Raw genomic sequence first — 15,266 nt, forward strand, 5'->3', positions numbered from 1 at the left:
TCATCCACCGTAGTTACAAGATCCCAAAAATTACTTTCAGAAATGTCAGCAAAACTCTGCCATCCAAAAAGTCATTTTAAAAATATTGCAATAACTTTAAGATGATCAAAATCAATTGGCAATGCTTTTCTAATAGTTTCTTGAGTAGCACATGCAAATAACATTTTTTTTTCTTTCCAAATAATAGAGCTTAAATCCAAATATTTAAGATAAAAAATTACTCCACCTTAAATTATTTTTCCATAAAACCATCCCTTTCTTATATATTAGGTTTGTAGCGACTATTAGTAGCAAATGGCGCTGTTTACAATATTTCAACAATTTCAGCTATCGAAGGCCCTATAAGGTACCCCCACGGAAGTTTAATATCCCCCAACCCCTCTAGAAGTTTCCTAACATGTAATAGGATAAATCAGGAGGCCAAAAAGCTGAACAAGGTTAGAGGGAGCAAACCCTTGTGACTAGTTTTACCGAGGCAAACTCAAGGGGTATTTGCCCAAAAGATTATATCACATTGATTCTAATAACTCAAATCCTTGACCTATGTTTCCTTAACTTGATAAATCAAGTTGGATCAAATTTTAGGTTTGATCTTATCCATTGAACGCCCTATAGTAAGTACCTAATGCTTCAAGGGCACCCACATAGATATAATACCCCATTAAATTAAACAGAACAAAACAACATGAAGACGTACATTGCTTACTTCCAAACTACAAAAATTTAGAATTCTACAAAGGTTGAAAGAAAGACGTGAACATGTAACAGCAAACACCACCATGGCAATAACCCATTTCTCCCCATGTCCATGGCAGAAAGATACATCCTTTCTATGTATTATGTATTTAATTATGTTTGGCCACTTTCTAACATATAACCATGATGAGGTTAATACATGTTACCTCCAGATTCTATTAGAATACCTCATTTCTCCATTTCTTCTGTATCTTCATCAGAGAGGATTCTCCACCTCACTTCCACTACTCATATCATCATCATCATCACCATCGCCATCGCCCTGGCCATCACCATCGCCAGAAAGTAAGAACTTATCTTCCACGGATCTTTCATGAATATCGTACTTCAGAAACTTCACTCTTGTCTCCCCTTCACCTGTTCTACCTTCTTTACGTTTTCTTTGTTTGTCATTGATGGTAGACTTCATCATGTGGGCTGCAGCCAAAAATGCCACATCCATGGACTCTACCATCTCTTGATCCTCAATTTTCTCCACCAACCCATCGCCCCTATTGTCAATGAAGAAGAGATCCCCATCCATTGCCTTGCTTTCTGGCTTAAATGCTGGATCTTCGTAATCCATTTTCGACAAATCTAAGACTAATTTGGCACGGAATTTTGACATGTTACTATCAAATAATCTCACCCCTTGATCTTCTAGATTTAGTAGCCACTCTGGAGAATAATATCATTATATAAGTATAAAACGTAAGAGGAAAAATATTGATTATGTAAAGACCAATAAAACAAAAATAAGTAGTGACACAAAACATTATCGAGTTGAACTTATATGATCAGAAGAGAGGCTACTTACTAATAAGAGCTTGAGGTGTCGTGAGATTCAGTTTACTTGCTTTTTCCTCCATTCCAATCTGACTAGTGGCCCACCGAATCAGTTCTGAGGGTAAATGAGATATAGAGAAGGCATTCATATATGAAATGGCTTTGGTTTGGTCTCCATTTTCCCTGCAGTAAGTGAAAGAATGAAATTTTAAGACTCTTGAGTCAGAAAGCAGTTTCTTGACACATTTTGACTCGAACTACCATCCCTCTTACCTGGCGATTTGTATGGCTTCATGAACTACAATTAACCTTGTTACCCCCAGATTTTTCATGCAGTGAGAAGTTGGCTGAATCTCTCTTCCAGGATTAAGGAAAGAATACTCCACCAATATCACAGCATCGTAAAGAACTTTTCGTAGAAGGGCTTCATCTTCAGAACTCTGGAATCAGGAAGATTGTACTTTGTTATATATTGTTAAAATGTCAAGGTTACAGAAAAATTATTAAAACGTATAATTCTTCCATAAGGCTGATAAAAATTTATTTGATTTGTTCTTTGGTTTACCTAGTGCCCTTCAATACAAAACAATGAAAGTCAACGAACAGCTCTGACACAGTTATGATAGCATGCACGTGAGTTCAGTGCAACTGAGTTTTAGAAAAATAACACAAAGTAACCTGACCTAGGTCATATATTTTGTATGGAAAACCCACTTGTAGATGGTAATGGACATTAAGAATGGGAACTTTTGAGGAAAGTAGAACCACCAATTGAACAGCTCAAGATAAGAAGAAACTATAAGCAATAAAGAAAGAGTCGTGATTTGCTGACACTTCGTCTGACACATCCCCTGATGTGGCATGGGCTAGAACCATAGATTTTTCCCTGGGGATACACAGTGCATCCCCATAAATAAGTGCAGTTGTGTATCCCAAGGAAAAGAATCTATGGTTCTAACATGCTATGGCAGGGAGCATATGGGGGTGTGTGTAAGATGAGGGCGTCAAAAAATCATTATTCATAAAAGAAATCCCTCTATGAGCTGAAGGTGACTAATTACCCGTCCACTTTTTTCCCAAACAATTCGTGGTCTTAGGCCTACTTTCCTAAACGCACAAGGGCTAATTTTTTTTTTTTCTTTGTTTTTTAGAAACTACCCATTATTTATTGCTAGGTGATATCCCAACAGGTGGACATGATTGGATTGGATAAATCACATACTGGAGTTAGCAACGAAATCTGAAGAGGGCCTTGATGATTTGAAGAAAGCACGGTGGGTTATTAACTAGCAAAAGATTTGATTACAGCTTTCAAGGGGAATATTAGGGAATTGTACAGACCAATAGGGATGTGACAGGCAAAGTAGGCTCCAATAGCAGTCTCAGAAGAATCTCTGACAAACATCAATAAAATACAAATAGTAAGTATGCCATGATTAGAAGAATAAAAGAATTCATAGAACTTTTATACAAAATCTGCAAAAGAGGAAAATATAACAATTTCTGGACAAGTTCCCATGCATGCCCCCATATGTGGTCATACAAAACAAGTTGAAAAGATTCATCAGAACAATGATATGACAATAAATTTCGAGTTTTCTTTGACCCTGATACAGCAGTCAAAAGAAGAATTTGACATCTAGCAACAAAGTTTACCATTATGAACATATACGAATTCCAATGGTGAACTCCAAATTAATAGAGCTTAAATCTATGTAAGATATAAAAAGACTCCACTTTTAACAGCGTCCCTTTCTAATTAATGAGGAACTGTATTGTCATTCATGTTTCTGCAGAATTGTGGTCCACACTCCCTCTATAGAAGTTTTGATGCAACCAAAGTGCCCCTTAGAGACCCAAGAGATGGCACCGAAGAGTCTATACAATAGAAATATAGCAACTTCGGAAAAAGATAGGAGCTTTTAAGTATAATATTTGACCCTTTCAAAACAATTGATGCTGAAGAATAAAGGGGAAAGATGGGAGCTTCTAACATGTCTGAAGGAATCTATGCTGGAGCTTGGCAATTCATAAAAGGATTGGTCATTTGGTGGAGAAAATGATGCCACAAAAAGAAATAGGATGTTTTGTTATAAAACAAAGGGGAAAAAAATGAAAAATAGGAAATAGGATGCCATTTGGGATGATATGATAATATTCTATGGTGTGATGATCAACAATATGTTGACAATCATTTTCTTCATCGAAACAGACAATATAAAAGGGATCCCCATATAAAACATTACATGCATTTCACACATTAATCTTCTGATACATCTCTTGGTGTTGATTGTAGTTGTTTTGATTTTTTTGATAGGCACTTGTTCCCTAGGAAGGAACTTTCTAGGGTACCAAATGATGCAGGAGAAAGCACCACCCACCAAAAAAATAAGATGGTTTTGATACAAAACTTGAAAAAATACCCACAAGAAAACTACTGAAAATTGTCTTCCAAAGTGGTCGAATCAAAAGAGAGAACACACCAAACTCTTGTTGCACGTAAACCCTAAGAAAAACTAAGACTAACCAATAACCAATGAGCAAAGCTTCAAAAGCGATCAAAATATTATTGAATCAATCAAAGTCTCCATATATATTCTCATAACCAACTATTTAGAGGAAAATAAAATCCTAAAACCTAACTTATGAAATAAGAAACAACATAAATATTTTCCTTAAAATACCTAAAATATCCCCCACTTTTACACTTAATAATATACCAAAGCTTTCAACATAAGTTGTTTGGATAGATGTATTTGTCTTATATCTTTAAGCAGATCTCAAACTCTTATGAGACTATTTTGCATTTCATTTTCTCACTCGATAAATCTCTTGTACTAACTAAAAAAGTGGGATAATGCCCTCTTCAACTTTGTTGCATCTATTTTCAGAATATGATTGAGAATCTCTTTTCAGAAGATGATCGAGGCATCATGTATTTTGTTCTACTCTTAAGTCCTTGAACTTATGAAATCTTGTCTCTACAAACCAATTATATTTTCTTTTTTGCTAGGCAAGTGAGATTTGTGGTTAATAATTAATGGGTCAAGATAGATATTGAACCCAGGTCATGATATCAATACTCATAGAATTAATCAACTTAGCAAACTGACACCTTCACGGTACTACCGAGCCATTTTAATAGTAGACTACAGGGACTGGTAGTAAAACAGTATAGGTAAGAAATTGACGAGAGCTAAAATGAAATGATAGGGATAGAATAAAAATGTAAAAAGAAGAATACATCGCCAAAGATGGTGCAATAGAAAACTGCATTGTCATTGATACAAGGACCATTATCAGGGAGCAGTTCCTGCGGGGACGCTATGGAAAAAAAGATAATTAATTAACTGGATGATACATTGATGCACATGAACTCCAACTAGGCAGGTTAGGAGGATATTAGTCCAAACTCGCATTAACTTTTCATTCAAATGGACGTGATGATGTGGGAATGCAGTCAATGCACAGTGGACTATTTAAACTGTTACAACTGCCAGTTGATTACATTCAAACAAGTTCCTTGTCAAAGCAGTCCTTGGACAGGAAAAATATACCACATGTAGAGGACAAGACCAGAATGATAGAATTTTGGCTTCAATCGTGGAACATTTTTCTGTAAGGATGGTAGTGATGGATTTTGATCTGCCATTTGGGGTTGTTGCCATGGCTCATGGCCAGTCTTCTTTTGGATATTTTGGGTGAAGGAAGACCAGACTTCTTAGGTCCATGTTTCCTATTCCCAAAGTTCATTTCCTGATTCAGTTAGATTATTATTTTTTTGTAAGAATAAATTTTATTAGAAACAGAAACAAATAAGTGGTCAAGGAATCCCCCCAATAGAAAATCAAGGAAACTAGAAACTGCATACAAGAAAATGGAACACAAAAGTATCCTGGAATAAACAGATCCCAGAATAACATGGAACAACAATTGATGAGGGTCTAAGAAGATCCCATTTAAATTTTGTTTAATTGTAAACATTGCTCAAATCTGTTATCCCAGATAGCTTATGTTGTTATATAAAGAGAACCTGTGTCTAGCTGGGCCACAATAGTCTTGAATACTTGAAAGAGCACTTTGATCCACTCATCTATTCGGAGAAGCATCAAATCACAGTGAAAAATTGGCTACTCTTCTTAATCCTTTACTTATTGGAGGTCTATTTTCATAATTACAAGTTCTACATCATAAGAATTTCATCAAACAACACAAAATGTAATAATTGACATCATATCGAAACTCAAAATCGTCATCTAAGATAAGCATACAGTTCATGTAATAAATAAAATAAACCTTGCATTTACATTTAAATGCGGCAGATTTTGAAACTAACAGAAATTCCACCATCAATCTAAACCAAAACGTGATGAAAGTTCCAAATATTTCAGAGAAGAGTCTATGACAATTCAGTTAGATAAAATCCAAGTATTCAACTCTATTGAAATTAAGCTACCAAAATACTTACCAAAGAAGTAACAATTACGAAACCCAGTTATTGAACCAACTGCCCAACTCTTCAATTCTTTCTGCAACTCTGACTTTGATAGCCCAGAACGAAACTTCAAGATCAATCTCAGCAAGAAAGCCTCAACACTAACAACACCAGCAAGGTATGAAACACCACACCTGCCTTCACCAAAACCATCCCTAATTTCATCACCAACAAGAGGAAAAAATGCAGTCAACATTTCCCTAACTTGGTGATTTTCCTCTAGCCGATTCACCGTCCAAACACGAATTAAATCTACGAAACAAGGTACCAAACCATCTGAAACATCTTCCCCATCAGATTCCCCACTCCCACATATACTAATGTAACTACAAATCCCTTCAATTAAACACTCAACTTCCCTCATCACTTTCTTCTCCGATTTCATCGACAAATTCGTCTCCCACAACTCAACAACCGATTGATACAACTCAAATAGAACTGGACCAAGAACAGCAATGCTCTTCAAGGAATTACACGAAGCCGAACAAGCGGAAAGCAACTGAAACAGATCTCTAACCCTTAAAACTCGATTCAAAAGTTCAAGATCTGCTAAGTTATTGTTCCTAAAGCTCACTGCAGAGTAAAGCCAGATGGTTTCAAGCGGAGGATCGACTCTAGCTTGAAGTAATCGAAAGAAAATCGACCCAAAACCAGAGAAATCCGAAATGCCTTTTCGACATTCATCTAAGAACCGATCTATCGATTCTTTCAACATGATTTTGTAGTTTTCGCCGATTAAAACACCAAAATATGGCGATTTCGCACCGTTTGATGATTCAACTGCGACTAAATCCATCAAGAGTTGGATAAATCTATAGAGTTTGTTCTAAAACCCTAATTTTCATAGATTTCGAGATTCTATGATCTTCAAATGTTCAAAGGATGAAAGAAGGAACGACGCGCAAAACCCTAGTTTTTCGTTTTGGATAGAGTTTTAGGGTTGTCGAAGCGGGCTTCCTTTCGAATTCGTACGAATTGACCAAAGAGGGACCGTTGCTATCTTACGCATGGGTGAAACGTGTGTAACTGGGTTTGGATTTGAAATTCTAGCCCGCGTGGACGAAATTGAACTCATAACCGTCTGATTTCTATTCATCGAGATACGAGAGAGAGAGAGAGAGGAATTTGAATAATTTTATTGGGTCGTGCATGAGCTTGGGCCATTAAAGGGATCGGTTTACATGTTCAAGGACTATGGGTTTAAAATGTGGCGGCCCCATACCCAAAACATGATTGGGCCAAAAGTTGAATTTTATAGGCTGGGCAGATAAAAATGTACATCTGAACACCTCTCTGTAGGGACCTAATTGAGCACAATATTACTAGTAGGTAGTGTGAAAGGAAGAAATTCACCCTATAAAAATGTGGCACGTGGCACATGATTAAGCAAAGGAGATAAAGAGGATCAGATATCAAGAATTGAGGGGAAGATCGGATTTCGAGGAAAAATCAATGGAAGAGAAATAGAAACTGGGGGCTAAGATCATGGGAAAGTTGAAGAAGGAACTGAAGCTATAAGAAGGGGAGTATCGGAGAAACGATGACAAAGTATTGAACCTCTACAGTCACATGTATCATAAAAGATTAAGGGATTTAAAAGTTAGTATAATAAGAGGATATTTTTGTAATTTTAGAAAATTAACCAATGTGATTATAGGATCCATGCATGATAATTTTATTGATTTATGACAGACAAAGAAATGACCTTAATAGTATCAAGTTTAAATTTAAAGGTAAGGGGCATTTTTCGATTTCCATATTTTGGTGTCAACAAACACCTATTTAACGTTATTCCAGTATTAGATATAATTTTTGGTCTAGGAGAGTCGATCCATGATTTACAGAATCCCACATGACCAATTTCATGAAGCCTAACGAGGTTAGTTTTGTAAATTGGGGATTCCCCCCTCATCATACATGGGCTCATGTGATTGGGCGACTCGGGATCTATGGAATCTTCGATTGACTTTTTTGTGAGCAAAAGCTTTTTCCTTATTATGGGCAAAAGCTTTTTCCTTATTATATATTAAAAATATATGGTTAAGGAGAAACACATACAACTTAGAAAGTTTAATAACTATCGATCTTCTCTCTGGACTTAAATCTCATTTAAATCAAGATAGGGTGGAACTCCAATGGGTATAGGGATCCTTTTAGGTTCCAATCATTTAATTTGGATCCCCATTATATTTTGAAAGAGTCCTGATCTACCATATTTAATTTGGAACTAATCTCAATAATTTTGACAAAAGTTCTATTAATTGTACATAAGCTTAGTAGATTATTTCTAATTAATTTTTTAATTTTTAAAATATTACATAAAGCATTATCCATGTAATCCTTGTTGGATTTTCATTATTCCATTCATTGAGTATTGGAATTTGATGAATGCCTTAAGTAGTTAACATGGCAGATGTTAGCATTCTTAGAATAAAGAATGTGATTCATTAAATATTGAGTTCAACGTCTTAAGGTTTGGATGCATCAACTATATTCATTAAGTATATTTATTCCATGAATGTGCGTTCGTGTCACGACTGTGTTTTTTCAAAGTGAGGTCATGCGGTGATTGGGGTGATGACTTGCAAATAAGCATATCAAATAGCTCACACACACAAAACGTAGCTAGAAATACAATAGAACGGAGATAACCCAAGACAAAGCCTGGAGGCAACTTTGTTGATATAGTATGCAATTATACGGAGTAACACGTTACAAAAGTAAATAAGGTGTGCTATAAGCAACTAGTGATCTAGTACATGCGGGACGTCACGTAGCTTGGCCGAGGGCTCAAAATCAATATGAGTGTAGGCTGGGAATTGGGCACAAAGACACATTTCCTACAAAGAGTATGCTAAGTCCTCTTAAGTTTCTAGAAGGAAACATCAAAAGTAGAGGCCAACCATATTTTTTTATTGCAAAAATACCACTAAGCTAATAGATATGCCCTGGCATGGGGTTAACATGACTTCATATGTGAGCCTTACATAGATTTACATGGGTGCTTTCGAGTAATTCCGGAGTGAGCTACACCTAATTTTAGGTGTCGTAGTACATGACCTTCACAGTGTCCCCCACTTCTTCTGCAAACATCCTCATTGCATTGTCCCTAAGAAACTCTTTGACCTTTTGCTTGAAAGGTAGTAAGTTATCTCCACTCTTCTAGGTAGCTTCACATTCTGGCATGTTCTTTAATTTGACAAAGTACTCCACGTACTGTTGTTTGCTTGAACTACTGCTGATTTGACGCTCTACGAGGATCTTGTCGACAACATGCTCTAGCTGAATTGTTGAATTAGAAGTTGTGCGTGTTGGAATGTTGTGTGTATCTATTGGATCTATATGGAACGACTTGATACAATTGGCATGGAAGATAGAGTGAATATTGTGTAACCAATGCGATAACTTCAACTTGTAGGAGACTTTGCCAACTCGAGAGAGGATAAACATTGGGCCTTCATAACGCTGTATTAGACTTCTATGTGGTCGTTGAACTCGGTTGAACTTTCTCAACTGATCTGTCTTGAGAAGAAATAAGTCACCAACTTTAAAAGGATCTGATCGACAATGTCTATCAACCCATTTCTTTATTCGTTTGGATTTTTTTTTAAATAAGACTTGAAAATTTCATTGTTGTTTTGCCAAAGTTTAACAAACCTATACGCCTTTGGACATTGTTCATGATAACTTGTAATAATAGTGTGAGGTTTTAAAAGTTTTTGACCAGTAATAAGTTCAAAAGGACTCTTGTTAGAGGAAGAGCTCTTCTGATGGTTGAAACAAAACTATGCAACATCAAAAAGATTTGTCCATTTGTTTGAGGATGTTCACTGGTTGAAAAGTTAAGCAAGTAATATGAACATTTTGGTCCAAAACTTCCTTATAAATCTTAAATCTTTATCACTTGTAATGTTTTAGGCATACCCCAATACTTGATAACATGCTTGAGAAATAACTTAGCGGTTTTTTTTACTGTGCAATGTGTCGATGTTGGGATAAATGTGGTGTATTTGGATAAACGATCCACAATTACTAAAATGGAATCATACTCCGCAACTTTCGACAAACCTGAGACAAAGTCCATAGAGACACCTCCTGCGGGTCTTTAAGGAAGTAGAAGAGTTCCAACAACCCAATAAGTTTGTCCTGCTTAATCTTATCTTGCTGGCAAATGAGGCAGGTCCTGTAGACACCCCATTTTTGCACTAGCCTGATTAGTCAACTCGTCAACCCGATTGCGACGGTTCCCAATGATGGATGAATATTCCAATGCTTTATTTGTTACTAAATATGTTTTAGAAATTTAGATGATGTATCTCAAACTAACAAAACCGTAGAAACCACACTATGCTAGGAAATTATAACCCCAAAAACATAGAAATTATCATTTTGCAGACAAAAAGAATCTTTAAGATAAAAATTACTAAAAAATGATCAAATTACAAAAATACCCCTAACATCAAAACATCCTTAGAGCCCCCCCTTACACTTAGGAAAATCCATTTGAACACATAAAACAACAAAATGAAATCAAATAAATCATTTCACCAATTTTCATCAAATTCGACAAAATTACGAAAATACCCCTCATAAAGGTTGACAATCATTTCACGCTAAAAATTTTTATAAGTGACACAAACTGATAATCCCATCGAATTCCTTATGAAAAATCGATTCCTAAACATCCCAGAATATTGAAAAATGACCTGAAATGCAAAAATTCTCTTCAGGGACAAAATAGTAATTTTTTAATTTTTAAAAAAAATTTAATTTCAAAATTAATAAATAAAACATTAATTCACGTAAAGTGAAACCTTAATAAAATTAAAAACATGAACCAAGAAAATTAATCAATCAAGCCCTTAGGCAAAATTTGTTATGGTTGCCCACTTATTTAAGTGAAATCCCCTTGATATTTATTAAAAGACATTTCTATCTAAGGGTCCAAATAATTAAAGATATAATTAGGTGGTTCTCGACAAAACTTAAAAAAGATATTCTTTCATTGTATGCAAGATTAAAAAACCTAATTTAAAAAATCAAGTCAATCTCATAAGACTTAAATCAAAATCCTAATCTAAAGAAACCTAGTCAATCAAATAAGACTTAAGTCAAAACCCTAATTAAACAACCTCATTTTATCTAAAAGGAGACCTAGTCAAACCCTAATTCTTTCAAAAAAAATCTATAAATAGGAGCCTCCACAACCCAATCTCGTAGGTAAAAGAAAATCCTAGAAAAAGTAGGTCAAAAAGTCTTCCTAGCCTTTCTCAAACCCTGATTTTAAAATCCTAACCCCTTACCTATCATCCAAACCCTAACTTTTGCTCCAAAAACACTTAGAGATCCTAAAAAATACTCAGAAATCCATAAAAAAATTAGAAAATACTCAGATCTATGAAGTAGATACTTCATTTTGGATATCAAAAGCGGATTCAGTGACGAAAACGAAGCAAGGAATCTCATACGAGAAATCTCTCCACCAGATCTGAGGGAATCATCTAGGTATATTTTATTTATTTATTTTAGGTCGTTTAGCAATATAACATTTTTGAAAAATAGTATAGACCGGCATTTGTCGAGCAGGGTTGGTGCCTAACCCCTTCCAACCCCGTAACATGATCCCCGGGCCATAGTTTCTTTTTTGTTCGTAGATTAGTTGTTCTTATCTATTTAGAGTCAATGCTCAGTTCCTAGACCGTAATAACTAGGTGGCGACTCTTAAATCTCAAAGTCAAAAGCGGATCCGCACTCCCCGCGAATCGAGGGCACTTTCAGTCCTTACATAGTCCAACACATCATTTTGGATGTTCAGCCAGTAGTATCCTCAATCCAGAAAAGCTAACGTGTGACGCCAACCTAGATGGCCAACTCATGGAGTGTCGTGACACTCTTTTATTAGTTCTCGTCTCAGCCCGTCCGCCCGTGGAACATATAGGCAGCTCTTTGTGGTATATAACAACCCATCCCTGAGCCAAAAATAATGTATTTTCCCCTTCTTCACCATATTGAGTATGGTCTTTGCTTGGGGATCACTATTCAAACCATTCTAAATTCTCTATTGTAAAGTGCCAGTGACTTCAGAAACATGATGCTGAAAGACTACTAACTCTACTTTGCGACTCAAGATTGGGTAAGGTTAGAGTTGGCAATTACCTTTCTTAAGGACTTTAACCATTTTGGTTATTACTTACACATGTTATGATTTTTAACCGTTTTGCTAATTAATTATGCATATGTTATTTTGATCGATTTGAGAATTATTTATGCATGTGAAGAATTTTTTACCTATTTGAAAATTATTTTATGTATGTGGAGTTTTTACCCATTTGAAAATTATTTATGCATATAGAGAATTACTACCTATTTGCAAATTATATATGCACATGGCATTTTAATTGAATTTCATTTTCATAAAAACTTACTACGTGAGCCTTAGGGCATTGGATATGATTTAGGCTTTTCAAATTGTTCATTTTATCCTTGCATGTGAAATTCAAGAAATTGTATGATATTTGAGGAGATCATAGCCATGAGATCTAATTGACCAATTTGATATGAAATGATGATGTTTCGATTAGTCAACTCAACATAAGATAATAATGATGATTGGACCTTAGCTTGATCCTACTCTTCTTCTCTTGACCTTAGGACTTTATTGGATCATAGTAGAGATTGAACACCTCGATCAAATTGGTTTGATGCCTAACACCTTTCAAACCCCGTAACTTGACCCTTTACCCACTTCTCTTACCCGTTGACCGCTCCGGATCCATTTGGAGTTTTACTTCCTATACCTAAATTAGGTAACGACTCCCCATTCTCGTAAAATCCCTTAATACAATCTGATACTTTTTATTTCATCATAAAAAATTTCGAAGCACTTTCAGCCAACCAGTCTGCAAAATCATTTTTTCAATTGACTCAACAATGAAATCTTTATTTTATTGTCTAATCTAAGATAAGTTCTTTGTTTCAATTGATCAATATGAAAATCATTTGAATACCAAAGGGATTTTAAAAAATACCCTATGATATAGGGATTAGATTAAAATAACTTGTAGATTATGCTTTAAAAACCACTTTCAGCCACCAAGATCTCAAATTTGAGATCTCATCCTTCTGAGACTACACAAAATAACTCAAAATCACACAAATGGGGAAGGGGTGTTGTATCAAGAGCTAAAGATTGATGGGCCTAGAACTAATGCCCTTAACCATCCATTTTAATTAGCATGTTATGTGCTTATGAGATATCATGTGATTTCAATTCACTTTAGTCGAACCTTTGTCCTATCTCTCTTGACTTTTTACCAAGCATTAGATCAATTTTGTTGATGGATTTTTATTCGAAAGCCATGAATATATTTAAATTACACAACACATTGTAAACATACATATATTTTAAAGTCCACAACGATGATGTCTCACAAGACTGATTATGTAATATTGCTTCTTTATTTTTGGATTAAAACTTGGAACATTTGAAGTATGAAACCATGAATACAATACAAATTGTATGAACATTGGAAGTATGAAACCATCAACACTTTTATTTTATTTTTTTAGATTGGTTTGTTTGATTAGTATGAATTCTATGATACATTGGGATTTGAATCGTTTGACGATATTTACTTTTATTTCACATACTATGATTTTTGGCTTGGTCCATTTCTTTAAATATATATTATATATATATATATATATTTTTTTTTTTTTTTTTTTTTTCATTTCAAGATGTCTTCTCAAACAACAAATATGGAGAAAGGCAAACAAGTTGCAATACAAAATGGCAAGGGTAAAGCACATTGGAGCTCATATTTACACAAGATTTTTGTTGATGTATGTGTTAAAGCAATCATATAAGATTGTAGGAATGGGCCAACCCTAGACAAGTTAGGATGGAAGTTTATTCGAAGTGAATTTTTCAAGAGAACATGAATGCAATTTGAATAAAAACAATTCAAAAATCATTGGATTAAAACTAAAGGTGATTGGTAGACTTAGTCCAATCTGATGAATGTCACTAGAATTGGTTAGAATGGTTATTCCATCATCATGAGCGATGAATGTTGGGAGGATAGAGAATTGGTAATAAATTATTTTTAATATATTTATTTTCACTTAAACTATAAAAATATTTTTTAATAATATTCATCATTTTTATAGCAATCTTAGGGACATTAAATTTCGTTATAAAGCATTGGAGCACAAAGATGAGTTGGATAAGTTATTTGATAGTATCATAGTTATCAGATCTCATATTCAATCATCTGCAATGATGAACATGATGAATGAGTCAATTACCGATGATTTTGATCCAGATACCCCTAAATAAATTTCAACGACACAGAAAAATATACCCCCTAATCATCTCATTGACAATGATGATAGTGATAAGACACCAAACTCAAGACCACCACAAACAAGGTCGTCAATGAGTAAGGATTCTAGATCAAAATGCAAAAGAAATGGAATTGAGTTCTTCGAAAGTAAATTCAATGGTTTGGTAGATCTTTTTCAATTAAAGCTTCATCGAGATAAAGTTTCAAACGAACTAAAAATGTGTACTCTCGATGAATGCATGGTACTTCTTAATGAAGCTGATGAGATTACTCTAGGTAGTGACCAATATTGTCACATAGTATTTACACTCAGAGAAAGCATGGATTTTAAAAATATCTTCTATAACATCTCGTCAAAGGATGCTCGCTTATTATACCTGGATTTTGAATATCATTGTTACCATGAAGATCAACAAGGAGTGGTGTAGTCATTTTTTGATTATTTATGAACCTTTTTTGTGGTCTATGTAATTTTGATTAAACAATGTTTGTGTTATGGATTATAGTTTGAATTTGTTCTATATGAATTATGTTTATGTGATTGTTTGTGGATTATAGATTATGTATTGTGATTTGATTGTTAAAAATATTTGATTTGGGGTTGAAGACCAAGAATATTACCTTATTCACCGATTCCACTTTACTTGGCTGATCCTGATCCCTTATTCGAAGAATTTTACGAATTTTGTGACCACGGGTAAATCAAGAATCCATATTACAGCAAAGAAAGCAAATTACAGTTGTTTAGGCAACTGTTCAGAAAGTATTTTTCACGATTAAAATCACTTTAAAGTTGTGCAACATTGAATGAAATTATGGATCAAATTAAGCCCCAGAACAAAAATCGTCCCAACTCCACAACTCCAGCTTCCTACGAAAACAAGAATCCAAAACAAGTCTAAGCA

At 34.7% G+C, this 15,266-nt stretch overlaps 1 protein-coding gene across 1 annotated transcript; it reads right to left on the minus strand.

Annotated features, from left to right (window-relative positions):
- Positions 1–673: 673 nt before the first annotated feature.
- LOC147410657 (SNF2 domain protein) lies at positions 674–6,984 on the minus strand. Its single transcript, XM_086438055.1, has 5 exons — positions 5,990–6,984; positions 2,863–2,915; positions 1,795–1,961; positions 1,553–1,704; positions 674–1,413 (listed from the first exon to the last, which is right to left on the minus strand). The coding sequence occupies exons 1-5, from the start codon at positions 6,810–6,812 to the stop codon at positions 953–955; spliced, it is 1,656 nt and encodes a 551-aa protein (XP_086294181.1). The 5' UTR covers positions 6,813–6,984; the 3' UTR covers positions 674–952.
- Between the last annotated feature and the right edge of the window lie 8,282 nt (positions 6,985–15,266).

This window comes from Akebia trifoliata, chromosome 1 (assembly GCF_017979445.1).
Source record: "Akebia trifoliata isolate Shusen 1 chromosome 1, ASM1797944v1, whole genome shotgun sequence".
NCBI classification, from domain to species: Eukaryota; Viridiplantae; Streptophyta; class Magnoliopsida; order Ranunculales; family Lardizabalaceae; genus Akebia; species Akebia trifoliata.